Source organism: Peromyscus eremicus, chromosome 6 (genome assembly GCF_949786415.1).
Source record: "Peromyscus eremicus chromosome 6, PerEre_H2_v1, whole genome shotgun sequence".
NCBI classification, from domain to species: Eukaryota; Metazoa; Chordata; class Mammalia; order Rodentia; family Cricetidae; genus Peromyscus; species Peromyscus eremicus.
In genome coordinates this window covers 12,803,631-12,820,067 of record NC_081421.1, presented here as the reverse complement: position 1 = coordinate 12,820,067, position 16,437 = coordinate 12,803,631, and the positions used below count along the sequence as shown (strand labels likewise).

At 38.0% G+C, this 16,437-nt stretch overlaps 1 protein-coding gene across 2 annotated transcripts in view; it reads left to right on the top strand.

Annotated features, from left to right (window-relative positions):
• Nucleotides 1-15,758, top strand: part of Hspa4l (heat shock protein family A (Hsp70) member 4 like) — a 46,622-nt gene extending 30,864 nt beyond the window's left edge. For both annotated transcript variants that reach the window (XM_059265178.1, XM_059265179.1), the window contains exons 14-20: nucleotides 1,176-1,274; nucleotides 3,758-3,895; nucleotides 7,099-7,224; nucleotides 7,500-7,607; nucleotides 8,192-8,311; nucleotides 12,178-12,339; nucleotides 15,371-15,758. In XM_059265178.1, coding sequence (XP_059121161.1) covers nucleotides 1,176-1,274; nucleotides 3,758-3,895; nucleotides 7,099-7,224; nucleotides 7,500-7,607; nucleotides 8,192-8,311; nucleotides 12,178-12,339; nucleotides 15,371-15,559 — 942 coding nt within the window. In that variant the 3' untranslated portion in view covers nucleotides 15,560-15,758. The remainder of the gene's footprint in view (nucleotides 1-1,175; nucleotides 1,275-3,757; nucleotides 3,896-7,098; nucleotides 7,225-7,499; nucleotides 7,608-8,191; nucleotides 8,312-12,177; nucleotides 12,340-15,370) is intronic.
• The last annotated feature ends 679 nt before the right edge of the window (nucleotides 15,759-16,437 follow it).

The window sequence follows — 16,437 nt, the reverse complement described above, 5'->3', positions numbered from 1 at the left end:
TGATCCACAAGTAGGAGGCAGAGAGCACCAACAACATTTTTTCTTTGTTACTGTGTTGCATTAATGTTTACATTATGTTCCTCTGTGACCACAACTCAACACTGCATGTTTACCTCTTGTCATGATGTGGGAAGTTGTTGAGTTGTAAGGGAAGAATTAGAATATAAAACATAACTGATCCTGAATGCTAGGGCTGGAGCTGTAGCTCAGAGGTAGAGCTGTAGTTTTGCATGCACAAAGTCCTGGATTAAACTCCTAGGAGTGAAAAAAAATAATTTAGTCTGTTTTTCTCTTTGGCAAAACTGAGAAGTCCATATTTGCTCAAGTCCAGATACAGCAAAAAAGTACAATTCCTATATTCTAGGCTACTTCTTTCAAGAGGTTGGTGGTACAAGAATGTATCTGTTGTTTAAGATTGTTTGCCAAATGGACAGCCCATTTGGCTGTTTATATTTGAGTGCTTCAAAGACGTCTGAGTTTTGGTTAATTTCGGTATTTTTTACATTTAAAATATGCAACAGAGGGCTGGAGAGATGGTTCAGAGGTTAAGAGCACTGACTGCTCTTCCAGAGGTCTTGAGTTCAAGTCCCAGCAACCACATATAATGAGATCTGGTGCCCTCTTCTGGCCTGCAGGCATATATACAGGCAGAACATTGTATACATAATAAATAAATAAATCTCCAAAAAAAATATGTAACAGAAAGAGCATGGAGTTAGAAGGATGGGAAGGTGGAGAGGATCTGGGAGGAGAAGAGGTAGGGGAAACTGAGATTAGAATATATTGTATAAAAAAATGATTTTCAATAAAAAATAAATTTAAAATATGTAACTGAATTGTGTAGTTGAGTCTCATCTTTTTCCATCTAAGGTCAGCTCCATAATATTTTAATGTCAAGTTGAATATTCTTCTTTTTTAAAGCTTAATTTTTTGAATCTTGATTTATAAGTTTGAAAACAGCTGTCTATATTCTTTACAACTTTTTGGTCAAAAAGGTGAATGAGAAGGTCTGTTTATACAGCTTCAAACTGATCTTTTCATTTATACTTGTTAATCTGTTTGTTGCTACTATCATTTGTAAAGTGAGCTGCTTTAGTATGCACACCACATGGGAAAAGGGCTATGCTTTTTACTAGAAAAGGAAACTTTATACCGTCCATTATATATTTTGCCAGGACAAAATGCAAGTTGACCAGGAAGAAGGAGGTCATCAAAAAGGTCATGCTGAGCACACCCCGGAAGAGGAGATTGACCACACAGGGGCCAAAGCGAAGGTTTTCTTTCCTATTTTTGTGGTTGTGTGTTTGGAGCTTTGTCAGGTTTGGGCTTTGCGTCTGCTTGTTTGGGTGTGTCTGTTTTAGACAAGGCTTCCTGTTGTAGTACAGGACTGTCTCACATTTAGGGTGCTTATTCCCTCCTCAGCCCCCCAAGTAGTTGGGCCAAAGGCCTGCACTACTTAACATATCTGGCTGAGATGTGCTGAGATGGACTAGCTGATGTGTTTGCTTCACGCTGCTTGCTCTTTAATGTGCTTAGTAAATTTAAACTACAGTGCCATGAGAAGCAGAGAGAGCTTACAACCAAAATACCCACATTTCAGAATCTTACTTAAAAGGTTTTAAAAGAACCAAACATAATACTACAAGTAAAATTATCTTTTGACAGGGAAAAAGATGTTTTAATAGCATTTTTTTCACTAGAAATTACACAGTCTCAGAGAAATGGAGAAATGGAGCAATTCCAAATGAATTTAAATGTATAATGCTCTGCATGGAATTTTGGTCACATCATATTTAAAAAAATCTTTGGGGAGTAGAAGACAAGGTCTCCTTATTTCCTGGCTAGCCTGGAATCCATTGTGTAGACCAGGATGGCTGTCTTGAGCTCACAGAGATCTGTCTGCCTCTGCTTTCCAGAGTATTGGAATAAATGGTGTGTGCCACCATACTCAGCTAAATATATTTTAGTATGAGTATCTGAGCCAGCTGTGGTGGTGGTAGCAGGGAGGTGATGGGCTAATGGGCTTCATCCTATCACTTTCCATGTCTGCTGTCCTGAGAGCATCAGATTCCATTGACTTTTTAAGTCCCCTACTTCCATTCAAGTCTCTGAATAAGATATTAGGTCTGGGGAGATAGTTCATGGTTAAGAGTGCTTACTGTTCTTCCAAAGGACCTGAGTTTGCTTCCTAGCAGCCATGTCCAGTGGCTCCCAATGGCCTACAACTTAGCTCCAGGGGCCCAGTGACCTTTTCCTACATCTACAGGCATCTATACTCACATGCACAAACCCACACACAAATACACATGCACATACATAAATTAAAAACAATAAAAATACAATCTTAAAAAATAATAGTTTAATAAATGTTTAATGCAAAATGCTAGCGGATAAATGACTCTCATTGAGATTGTTTACTAATATAATAATATACGAGTCATGTCCCTGTGGCCTAGGTAAGTAGCTTCAGCTCCATGGTACCATCTTGACACGCTTCTGCCCTGTACAGAAGTCCATCTGTACAGCATAGCTGTATGATTATTTTCCTTAGAGGTTTTAAATTCTAGATTATAGAATTATTTAAAACCTGAAACCTGTTTTTATTACTTTCTCATTTTACTCAGAATTGTGTTTTTGTTTAAGAGTTTGAAGTATACCTGGTTCGTCACACAGTTCTCCCACTTAGTGTACAGATCAGCAGTTTCTGGATCCTCACACCTGCATCATTACAATTTTAGAGAATTTTTTGCCCTAAAAATAGTCATGTACTCATGAGCTACAATTCTCTCTTTCTCTAAATTCTTCCCCTTCCAGCCACAGGCAACCATTAGCCTACTTTGTCTCTACAGATTTGCCTATTCTGGAAATTTCAGATAAATGCCTTTAAAGGTGCCTTTTTACATTATGCATGGCTTCAAGGTTCATCTTAGTGATAAGATGTGTTAGTATTTCATTTCTAGTCATAGCCTAATACTGCATTGTATCAGTGCATCCCACATTCTAATTTACCCATTTACTAGTGATGAACATTTACAGTGTAGTTTTCCTGTTGAGAATGTTACTTTTGACAAGTTTTCTGTGTGGATGTTTTCATTTTCTTAGACACTTAACTTAGCAACAAATTGCTAGTCATAATCATATTTAAGTGTTTAGCATTTTGAAGAACCTCTCAGCTAGCTTTGGGGTGTGGGTGTGTGTATATACATATGTGCCACAACTCTTGTGTGGAGGTCAAAGGACAACTTGCATGTGGCTCTCGGGGATTGTATTCAGGTTGTCAGGCTTAGCAACAAGTACCCCATGAACCATCACAATGGCTCAGTTATTTTAAAAACTGGCAGCAATTACTATACAGTTTATAATGGCACCAACAGTTAAAAGGAAAGATTCCAGTTTCTTCATACCCTTACCTATATTTGTTTTCCTTTGTCATGAATTATAGCACAGTATTGTATGTGAAGTGGTAGTTCATTACAGCTTTGGATTTCCAACTCCATATTCCAAATGTAGAAAGGATTTAGCATTAAACAGAATACAAAAGGCTATCGGTATTAGTTTTTTATGTGGAAGCATGGGGGTGATAGTAGAAATTGATAGCGGAGTTGGTGAATGCTAGACAAGCACTTTACTCTGAGCTGCTTCCTAACCCTTCCAGTTTTGTTTTTAAATACAGAACACGGTAATAGGCTTGTTTGGCTTTGCTTCTTTCTTTGTTAGTTTTAGAAATTTTCACTTTTGATTTGATTTTCTTTTCTAGTCACCTCCTTCAGACAAGCAAGACCGCATAAATCAGACTATTAAAAAAGGGAAAGTCAAGAGTATTGATCTGCCCATCCAGAGTAGCCTGTACAGACAACTGACCCAAGATCTTCTCAATAGCTACATTGAAAATGAGGTATGTAAGTTGGAGTTGCTGTTGAATAATTGCTAATGCATTCTGATACTGTATTGAAGACAGAGGTTGAAATCTAGGCAATCTGGTTTGCAATTTTTTTTTTTTTTTTTTTTTTTTTTTTTTTTTTTGGTTTTTCGAGACAGGGTTTCTCTGTGTAGCTTTGCGCCTTTCCTGGGACTCACTTGGTAGCCCAGGCTGGCCTCGAACTCACAGAGATCTGCCTGGCTCTGCCTCCTGAGTGCTGGGATTAAAGGCGTGCGCCACCACCGCCTGGCCTGGTTTGCAGTTATTAAGGAATTATAACATCATCAAACTAGTAAGCTGTATTAGTAACATTTAGTACTTTCATCTTAGTTATATGAAAAACAATGTTCACCATAGAGAAAAACTTTTCTGAGGCTGATTCATAATCACCTCCCCCCTTTTTTTTAAAATCAGGGTTCATGTAGCCTAGGCTGGCCTCATTATGTAATTAAGGATAACCTTGAACTCCTGATTTCCTGCCTCTACCTCCTAAGTGCTAGGATTATAAACATATGCCATCACCCCTAACTCCCTCTTTTATTGTCTTTAATAGTAATAAAATAGGAACAGCTCCCTTTTTATTTTGGCTTGGTTTGGAGAATTCTTTGTGTTTTGTTTTGGGGAGGTGTTGAGGCAGGGTTTTGCTGTATAGCCCAGGCTGGTCAGATCCTTCTTCCTCTGCCTTCTGAGTTTTAAGATCACAGGCATGTAACATCTCCTCTGGCCTAGCAAGGCCCCCCCTTTTAAATGTGTGCTACTTAAAGACTGTTCAGAGTATTGATTAAGAATGTTTTCAACTCTGTTGTCATTATTAACATTTTCTTACATGCTCTTGTCTATTTTCATGTTTAGTTCCGGTCTCTTGAGAAGTGAGTTCTTTCTTTAGCAGTAACTGTATGAAGTGATTATATTTATCCTCTAATTTTATATTGAAATGATGGTTACTAATTTATACAAGCATTAGGTCAGTATTTGAAACATATTGCGGTGGTGATATTTTATTTGTGCTTTAATAAATAAAGCTTGCCTGGAGATCAGAGGGAAAAGGCCAGCCATTAGACGTAAACAAAGAAGTCAGGCAGCTGTAGCACACGCCCTCAATCCTCTCACTTAGCAGGCAGGATCTCTGTGTGTTCAAGGACACACTAGGGAACAGAGTCAAGCTTGGTGACACACACCTTTAATCCCAGTACCAACCATAGAAGTCTGGAGGTCTCTACAGATAGACAGAAAGTGACAGAGCAGTGTAGGAAGAGGAAGTGATATAGCTGGGCTAAGAGAGCCAATGAGAGAACAGAACAGAACAGAAAAGGCATATAAACATGAGTATACAGGAAGAAGCTCTCTTTGGAAGCTGCGGAGTTGGTGAGGTGAGGTTAGCTCGTGGTTTGTCCTATTCCTCTGATCTTTCTCTCGGGCTTTATTTATTAAAGCACAAATAAAATATCACCACATATTGCATTCAACTGTTCACTGTCCATCATTAGGTGAAGAGATTTTGATTTTATAAGGCTTGCTTTTTTCAAATACCAATGCATAATATCTATTTATTAACAAGACTCTATTCATGCATAATAATTCCTAAAGATCTCATGTAATACTCAAAATGTATATGTTTAGAGCCTAATTTTTCCAAAGGAACAAACCATAGGAAACCATAGTAGGTTTATGTGTAAAATGAGACTTTCATTAATTTTTAAAATGTCTCTTTTTAAATCTAGGCCATTGTATCACAGCTTGTCAAGGGATCCTTATATTTAGAAAACTGGTGCTTTAAGTGAAAATTTTCTTCAAGAATTATAATTTCATTCTTTCCTTGCTTTTGATCCTAATAGTTCTTGCTAACATCTTCCATGTTCTCAAAACAAAGATAATTCATAGGTCCTGGGAAAGGTTATAGCTTACAGATGAGAAAACCTGAAGCCTGTGTACAGTATGCCCCAAGTCAGACAAGAACCTTCATATTTGGATTCAGGTGGTCGATTTCCAAAGGTCAGCATCACAACTACTGTTAATATATCCCTGACCAAGGGTAGTGCATCATGTGTGGAGGAAGATACTGCATGTGAGTTACAATAGATCTTAATCACAGCCTTGTGGAATTAGACAATTTAGGGTAATAAAACTCAGAGTAGATGACTTTTGCTATCCCCAAGTAATAAATGGAGATGCTGGAATTCGAACATGTATAGATGTATTCAAAAGCTGTTACTGAGGTGTAAGTCACATACCATATAATTCATTCACTCAAAGCATACAAGTCAGTGGTTTAGGAATATATTAATACTCTCTAAAATACATGTAGTTTAAAATTTGACATCTTAAAACCATTTTTAAGTATACAGTGTTAGTATTGATCACATTTGGTATTATATAACAGTCACCACTATTTCCAAAGCTTTCAGCTATTCCAAATGGAAATGCTGTAGCATGGAATTAAAACTTTCTACTCCTTCTTTCTCCCAGTTCTCATTGAACACTCTTCTGTTTTCTGTCTCCTAAGAGTCTGCCTTGTTTAGACAGCTCACATAAATTTCATCAGACAATGCTTGTCCTTTTCTACCTGGATTGTTTTACTAGGCATGATCTCAGGGTTCACTCATACATAGAACTTCCTTTCTAAGCCTCATAGTTCTGTTGTATGTGTACATATGTCCTTTATCCATTCATCAGTTAATGGGTGCTTCAGTTTATACTTCTGGTGCTAATTAATAATGGCTCACTAAACGCTGGCATACAAATATCTGTGGAGTGTCTAATTTCCATTCATTTAGGTATATACTCAGTAGTAGAACTGCTAGGTTTGAGGGAAGTCATTATTCTGCATTTATTTATTTGGTTGGTTGATACAGGGTCTTACTATGTAGCTCTGGCTGGCCTCAAACTCAGAGATTTGCCTGTCTTTGCCTCCCAAGTGCTAGAATTAAAGGCATATGCTACTACACCTGGCTGATAATTTATTTATTTTTGAGGGACCTTCACACTGTTCCTGTGATCCAAAGCTGTAGAATGTTTCAGTCTCACCAGTGCCCCAGGAGTTCAGTTTCTCTACAGCATCAAAGAGTCTTATCTGTTGTTGTTTTAATATGCACCTCTTAGAAGGTATGAAGTGGTATCATGATTTTGACTAGCAGCTCTCTAACGCATATTTTTATGATAATCTGAAACTTTTTGAATAGGGGAAGATGATAATGCAAGATAAGTTAGAGAAAGAAAGAAATGATGCTAAAAATGCTGTTGAAGAATACGTCTATGATTTCAGAGACAAACTGGGCACTGTCTACGAAAAGTTCATCACTCCAGAAGTAAGTCTGAAATTGTAAGAACTATATTGAATGTTTATTTGAATGTTAATTTGAATATCCTAGTTAGAATTATGTTTTTTTAAAAAATCCATCAAATTTGTTATTGTTAATTTGTCTTGATGGTTATCAGCTTTTTTTTCAAGTTGAAGGATAGTGAAATACATGTTTATGAATAAGGTCACAAGAATATGGTACTGAAATTAAAAGTATCTCTTTCCTCAATTACTTTTATTTCTAAGGCATTTGTAATTAATGTCTCTTAAATGTATAACTAGGACATGAATAAACTATCTACATTATTGGAAGACACAGAAAATTGGCTTTATGAAGAAGGAGAGGACCAACCTAAACAAATTTATGTGGATAAGCTTCAGGAGCTAAAGGTTAGTAAATTGCTTTAAGTAATAGGTGAATATTAATGTTTGAAACATTTTAGTCTTGTAAAAATTATGATGCAAAAGCACTGTTATTTAGTTTGGTTCATTTTGCAGGGCATGGTGGCACATGCCTTTAATCTCAGCATTTGGGAGGCAGAAGCTGGTAGATCTCTGTGAGTTTGAGGCCAGCCTAGTCTACATAGTGATTTCCAAGACAGCCAGACCTACACAGAGAAACCCTGTATCAAAAATAAAATTTGAAAACAAGTTTTAAATTTGTGAATTCCATATGCAGCAGAGTAGTCCTTACTTTCTTTTTCAAATGGTTCTACAAAGTTTTAGCACCTTGCTTTGAAAGGATTGACAGTTTGGATTAGATTTGGGGGTTTGAAGAGTCAAGAGATAAATTTTTAGATAAAAGAAGGGTTAAAGTAGGATAAGGGCCACTGGAATACATTTGTTTGTGGGAAAATAGAAAGGACATATTTTTGTCTAGCTATTGTCTTTGCCTATTTATCATCCTGTAAGGGAGAAATAAATGTATTCTGTTAGAACTATTCATTCTTTTTCAATGTTTCTTATGTTAATAGAAATATGGCCAGCCCATTCAAATGAAGTATGTGGAGCATGAAGAGAGGCCCAAAGCTTTAAACGACTTGGGCAAAAAGATTCAGCTTGTCCTGAAAGTGATAGAAGCACACAGAAACAAGGTATGGGGCTAGGACGGCAGCTGCAGAGGAGGAAGGGTGTGTGGTGCCTGGAGAAGTCCTCAGCTCCAAAGAGACCGAGCACACCAAACTTACAGCCTTGTAGTGAAGAATTACTGCAGAGAACTCCAGGACTTTTCGGATCTGAGGCTTTCACCTTTTAGATTTCCCTGAAGCCATGCTTTAAATTGTTCCAGTGACTAAGTCCATTGCTTTCCATTTGTGTGTTTATTACATGAAAAAAAGGGTCTTCCTTGACAGACTGTGTTTTTTCTTTGCCTAAATTGTTGTTAATCTTTCATCTGTCATTCATCCATAATCTCTTTTTGTTCTTTGTACACACCCAAACCTCTCTTAACTCTTCACTGTTCTGAAGCTTCAGGTAGTATACATCATGTGTCCATTTGGATGGAACAGTAAGTAACCACTCAGGCCTAGCAGACTGTTGAAGAAATTATTGGTTTATACCTTAGTTTTCCCTGTGTCTGTTCACCTCTTCGTTGCTGTTGTCATATTGCAGCAGACCAGTAGATACAGCCCTGTTCCAGAAAACTCAAGAGAAACAAGCCATCTTGTTGAAGTTGTCCCATGAGGTCAGGTTTACTGGTCACTACTTACATATGCAGTTATCTCCCACATTTGATCATTGATGTTAACACTGCATCTGTATACAGGAGAGAGCAACATCAGAACCATTCAGGCATGGCATCATCCCAAAAGTTTAGATCCTAGCACTTAGTAAATCTTAAGCACTGTGAGTGAGTTGTCTCACACAGTTCTCACCAGCGTATTTATTACCTATGAACAATGAATCCTGCTGTCCCAGTTCACCTATGAGAAGATCTGGATGTTCAAGCAACTTGTTGGATTACACAGCTAGTACTGATAGGAGTCAGGAGTCAAACTCAAGTAGCTGCTGTCAGTACATATACAGCCTCTCAGTGTCTATACAGCTTTCCAATATACAGTTGAATCCTTTATTTTAGAAGATTTGTGTGTGTTGTAAAAGAACATCTGTAACTTGGCTAGCCCATTCTGCCTGCATACTCACAAACAGAATATATGGATAATGGAAAAGTAAAGAATGAGGCAGACAAAATACCGAGCATATTTCAAATCTGGTATAGTTCCTGGCATGGTTGGTGCTCCTCTGACTTTAGTGGTGGTCTTGAGTGTGGGTTTAAGATATCATCCAAAGGAAACTAAGACTTTACTTTTGATTAGGCATGTGAGTTCTAATTACATGCCAGGATGTTTTGCGGGTCCTGGACTTTAGCAAACAGAAATACTGGGCCTGTTTGGTTTCATTTGCTTCAGTTGGAAAATAAAGTGCTAATAAAGGGGAAAATGGAGAAAATAAGGGACCTCCAGGAGCTCTGTCTTGGCAGACCAAGGAGAGATCTACGTATCAGAAGAAAATTAAGGGAAGCCAGGGCTCAGAATGTATGGAGAAGAAATGGTCTTGAAAACAGAAACTGGGGAGCCGTAAGATGACTTCGTGCATAAAAGCCACAGAGCCTGATGACCTAAGTTTAATCCTAAGGTCACACATGATAGAGGGAAAGACCTGACTCCTGTAGGTTGCCCTCTGACCCTTAAATATGCCTCCCTCCCTAACACACACACCCTTGGGGGAACATACAAAAGAAACATTAAAGCTGGTGTGACTTAAATCTGGGGAGGAGACAGATGCCTGATCACAGAAGGCCTCATCTGAGCTGTTGTGGAAGTTTAAGATTCTGGTACAGGTAGCTTGGAGGTTTTAGAGCATAGAAGCAATTATGACTTGACCTAGTTTATGAAGAATCTAGTAGTAGACTGGTTAAGATGTTAGAATATAGCAGTCAAGAAATGATGGAAGCTCAAACCTGATGATGATGGACCATCTTGTTTAAAAGGTAGAAGTGTAACAGGCCGAAATTACTCCAAAGATTTTGATATGGATTGGTTACATTTTTAAATACATTGACATGGAGAAAACTTCAAAAAGTAGGTGGTGTTTTAAAGAGGAGTTTATTAAATAGTAGTAGTAGAGATTTCAGACTTTACAAATAGCCTCAAGTTGGTTAGGGTTGAAAGTTCCGCAAACAGCTCCAGGCTACAGATAATTTTTACAAGGCATGTATATTGATTAATTCAAATAACTAGCAAAGAAAACTTAATCCATGAGGTAGTGATAAATTGAATAAAATGTAGCAGCCTAGAAGCCAAGTCCAGTGTGATGATGTATAATTTGTAATCTTACAAAGAAAACTGGAAAAGCTTAACAGTTTAGAAAATGGCATCCCATGGTTCCCCTTTTTAACTTTGGAGTTTAATCAATGCTGAAGAAGCTAAGGCAGCAGAGCAGGACAAGCCCTGCTTTGGCTAAGTTAGAACCTGTCTTAAAGAACTTGAAGGAAAATAAATTCAGTAAAAAAATTTTGTTTTGTTTTATTTAAAAAAAAAAAAAAACTCTTTAATCTGGATGCAGAGATCCATGGCTAGGCCCCGGGTGGATCTCTGGAAGTCCAATTAGTGAGAATGAGGAGGGTTTATATGAGCGAGAATTGTTGAGACCAAGGTTGGATAAAGCACAGGGACAAATAGCCAAACGAATGGAAACACATGAACTATGAACCAATGGCTGAGGGGTCACCAACTGGATCAGGCCCTCTGAGTGGGGGAGACAGTTGATTGGCTTGATCTGTTTGGGAGGCTTCCAGGCAGTGGGACCGGGTCCTGTGCTCATTGCATGAGTTGGCTGTTTGAAACCTGGGGCCTATGCAGGGTCGCTTGGCTCGGCCTGGGAGGAGGGGACTGGACCTACCTGGACTGAGTCTACTAGGTTGATCTCAGTCCTCGGGGGAGGCTTTGTCCTGGAGGAGGTGGGAATGGGGGGTGGGCTGGGGGGAAGGTGAGGGGGGCCGGAGGGGGGAGAACAAGGGAATCCGTGGCTGATATGTAGAACTGAATTGTATTGCAAAATAAAAATTAAAAAAAAAAATTAAAAAAAACCCTTTAGTTAGCATATACAGTGTTATGTTTCATTATGGCATTTTCAAAGGAAATTTGTTTGGGCTGACCCTCCTTTACCCCTTCTAATTCCTACATCCATGTACCCTTCACCACCTCTGCTTTCATGTCATGTGTGTCCTATAGCCCTCTTCTCCTTCCTCAACACCTCTGTATTTTCTGTGTAATCCATACTCTTTACCAGGAAATCCTCTTGCTGGTATGTTATGTGGCTGCTGATTTCTGCTCTGCTGGCTGCTGATGTAGACTGTGATTTCTTAGAGGTTTCCCAGATGGAGAAGCTGCATCTGTGGTTTTTGGACAGGATTTCATTGTCCGTTCTTTCTTTCTTTCTTTCTTTCTTTCTTTCTTTCTTTCTTTCTTTCTTTCTTTCTTTCCTTCCTTCCTTCCTTCCTTCCTTCCTTCTTTTTTCTTTCTTTCTTTCTTTCTCTCTTCTTTCTCTTTTTCTTTTCTTTCTTTCTTTTTTTTCTTTTTTTCTTTTTTTTGGGGGTCAAGAATGCACCACCTAGTTTTATGGTATGTTCAGAATTTTCTTTCTCCCTCACTATACACCTGTGTGCCTACTTTCTCCTTATTCTGTATAAATCCTACTCTTGCCCAATGCAGGGCCTCTACTGATGGTTCTTCTCCAAAGCTGACCTCTTCTGGGAGTCCTTTGCAAGTCTGCACTGTTTTTATAGCTTCTCCTAGTATCTTCAGCTTGTATTATCTTATATGTGGCATCTTTACATTAATATACATGAAGTGTGTAATAAGTAAGAACTTGAATGTTTTAAGGAGAAATTATCAATAAGCCATTACTTAGGAAAAACTAGTTACTTCTTTCTTTTACAATTTTATTACTTTTTTAATAGGATGAAAGGTATGATCATTTGGATCCTGCTGAAATGGAAAAAGCTGAAAAGTACATCAGTGACTCCATGAATTGGCTGAACAGTAAGATGAATGCACAGAACAAATTAAGTCTTACTCAAGATCCTGTGGTAAAAGTATCAGAAATAGTTGCAAAGTCAAAGGTAAGAAACCCAAATTCTCTTTTAGAAACCATGTTTATGATGTGTGTGAAAGGACACAATGAGTGTGTGGACACATGTGCTGTGGCTCTCAGGAGATCAGAGGACAACTTTGTGCTGATTGGTTCTTGGCCTCCACTTTTATGTGGGTGTTCAGGATAGAACTCAGGTTCCCAGGCTTGTCTTGCAGGTACTCTTCCCTGATGAGCCATCTCACTAGATAAAATTTCCTTTTTAATGGTTTAAGCACTAAAACAACTTTAGGGACTGAAAAACTAATGGGTGTCACACTGAGAAGTAATCAACCTGCAAAAGAACAGAGAAGCGACGTTTAAGGCCGGTCTTTGTTTGCTTTGCTGACTTCAACAATTCTAGGTATGAGGGACTTTCTACTTCCTTTTGAAACTTGCTAGACATTGCTGGCTTTTTAGTTCCAAGAGTAGTACAGAGTGAAGTACAGTAATGTGACCAACATAAGTATCCAAATTCCTTGAGACCTCGAATATCTTTATTGAATAGGTCTATCTTTGGAATGTGAAATCTTCCACTGTGAAATCCTGTTTTTAATTTTATATAATCTCAGATAAACTTTGAAATTTAATAAACATTGATAATAAAAATGTCAAAAGCTATAAAAAAAAGATCATGAAAAGCATAGCACCAAAACGATGCAAAGATGGACATAAGTGAAAACACTGGAGCTGAAAACTTGGGAGCTGACCAAGAAGAGATGCGCACTCAGTCGCTAAGAATGCAGGTGATTTTGTCTCCATCATTCGCTGTGTTTGCATTTCTAATCTGTGCTATAGTTGGAAGGACATGAAGCAGTGAGTACTCTCCCCTGACCAATTTAAATTTGTACAACTTTTTCTGAGACATTGTGTCAGAATATGTAATATACACATATATGTAGACATTTGAAGTGAGTGTGTGACTGTTAGCCAAAAATCACAATTCTAGAAATTACTACAAAAATTCTAGGAATTACGACTATATATGTAATATAGCTATCAAATACGATGTTATAGTTATACAATTTTACAACACATTGAGTAAAAATGTTTACAAACCCCTAATAAAATCACATTTGTAGGCATAAGACACAGCTCTCACTTCAAAAGAAATAAGGACATAATTTATTGTGAGTGATTGGACCATGAACACAGACACAGGTTGCTCTGAATAACATTTCATCATGGAAGTGGTCTCATAAACTTAGTTTCTGCAAAGTAAGTCATAAGTCAAGACATTTGTCAAATACATTGGTTGGGGCCAAAGTTAGAGAAGTTACAGCAGCAGAAAATTCCATTCCAGGTTTCAGACACTATCTGATGACACTGTTGGCTTTGGGGATGGTGGAAGCTAGTCTATTCCAAATGTTTATCTGAGAGCTGGAAAGATATGAGGGCAGACATTAATGGGGGCCTAAAGGTATCCCATAATTTTAGCTCTAGATCAGCACTTCAACTCTCCACAATCACAGCATTCTAATTAGTCAGCTAGAGAGGGCATTTTTCTAGGAACTTCAATATACACAGTGTGTGTGTGTGTGTGTGTGTGTGTGTGTGTGTGTGTGTGTGTGTGTGTGTGTGTCTTAACATCTAGAAGGATGTTTACTGAAGTATTAATATTAAAAGATTTCCTTTGTTTGATATTTTTTGTACATGATATTCCTCTTTTTTTTAAAGCAGGTACTATATAATTAGATAAAGTAAAAAAGTTTTTAGTTCTGTTTTGTCCAGAAGCTTGTAAGTACTTCCCTGTAAATCAGATAAGACTTGGAACTCATCAAAAGCAGTTTGTAACTAGACCATTCTCCCTGAGGGGTCACTTTCTGTCATAAGATCTTATCCCAACCTCTAGAAGAGTCTGGAAAAACTTTAAAATTTCATCACTTGAAGTAAGAATCTCTCATTTCTGTGTAAAAAGCAAGGAGAGAGAAAATGCCTAAAAGCAAATTGCCCATCAAGTCTTACCAACATGACTGCCCAAAAGTGAGCTGAACAGGGTGACACCAACAGATATGCCAAGGTGGAGGGAAAAGTCCATTAGCCCTCAACACTACCCAGAGAACTACAGGCCACTAAGGAAGGCTGAGAGCAAAAGGAATAGTCTTCCCCGGGGAAAAGCACACCAATTGCTTATCCAATACCAAGTGGTTAGTCTTGAAAACATATATAAGTAACATTATACAGACTGACGAGCTTATATTTAGGATTATATATGTGTGTACATATACATCTATGCATAAAATAACAATGAAAAAAGAGGCCATGAATTTGATAGAGAGCAAGGAGGTTTTATAGGAGAGTATGGAGAAAGGAAAGGGAAGGGGGAAATGTAATTATAATATAATCTCAAAAATGCAAAAAAAATTTATACACAAATTACATAAAACTTAAAATTAAATTACACTTACTTTTTTATTTTTTGTCTTTCAGCTATTTTCATAAAAATACTATGTACAGTTATCTGGTTCTGTTTATTTATTTATTTATTTATTTTGGTTTTTCGAGACAGGATTTCTCTGTGTAGTTTTGGTGCCTGTCCTGGATCTCGCTCTGTAGACCAGGCTGGCCTTGAATTCACAGAGATCCACCTGCCTCTGCCTCCCGAGTGCACCACTAGTGTCCAGCCCTGGTTCTGTTTATTAAAATTGTTTTCATATAAATGTTTAGAAATGTGTTGACATAATTCTCAAAACATCTGACATATAAAGAATTAAAAATTATGTGCAATAGCCAGGTGGTGGTGGTGCACGCCTTTAATCCCAACACTCAGGAGGCAGAGGCAAGCAGATCTCTGAGTTCAAAGCCAGCCTGTCTGCAAAGTGAGTTCCAGTACAGCTAGAGCTACACAGAGAAACCCTGTCTTGAAAAGCCAAAATAAAAAAATAAAAAGTACAGTAATAAAAATGTTAAATACGTAGAACTATTTAAATGTATGAGGACACAAGTTTTAAGAGGTTGGAGAGTACTGTCAGCCATCTTAAGTGTTTTGTGTAATATTTGGCATGGCTTGTTTCTGTCTTCAGGAACTGGATAATTTCTGTAACCCCATCGTTTATAAGCCCAAACCAAAAGTAGAAGTTCCTGAAGACAAAGCAAAAGCTAACAGTGAACACAATGGACCAATGGATGGACAGAGTGGTACAGAGACCAACCCAGATCCAGCAAAAGGCAGCTCACAGCACACTGAGTCTGGAGAGATGGACGTGGACTAAGTTTCATGTACTTCCAACAGTGGGATAACTACAGGGTCCATTCACCCTTTACACCCGGTACACACAACATATGTTCAGTTGTTCTTAACTACTTTTGTCATTTGTTTTTTGGAGTAGTTTTGAAAAGTGTCTATATTGAGTGCACTGTTGATGCCCATTGCTGCTGTGAAGCTTTAGCTGAATATAGATGTACAAATGAGTTTGAGCTCTCCTCACATACTTTGTGTCAGTATGCAGGACTGCTATGTACTCGGAATCCATCTCCCTTAGTCGCAGCTTGTACTTGCATAGCCCTCAGCTCCTCTATGCAGGAAGGGATACTGCACTGCTCTTTGGTTGCAGAGACAGGGGGTTGAATACATTGTTATTGTGAAAACAAACTGAATTTCATGTGGTTTAGAGCCACCAGCACTGACCTTTTCCTAGTTTCCATATTGTTATCATTTAAATATTAAAACAAATGAGAGGTTTTGACATACTAGTCCATCTCACTGGCGCGCCTCAAGAACTCCAGTCTTATTATCACATAAATGAACTTAATGAGTCAGAAACTGCACAGTTTGACATTCAGATGACACCAGCATTTGCTGCTTTTGTTAGTAGAATGGATTGATGTTTTCTCAGAGTAACTTTTCACTTGAAACTGTTGATTTACTTGTCCTAAAGACCAGCTGCTGCTACACCAACTCTAAGCCTATACCTTCATGTTTGGGGGAAGCACTGTTGACCTGTTCAGATGTGCATCTGGGTTGCTGACAGTCTTAGATCAGTTTTTATAGTTGTGTTGGTTTTCTTAATTGATTTGTGTTAATAATATCTTATTCTGGGGTAGGGAGAAATTGCACACTGCATTGCATTATATATACCTATCACTGATT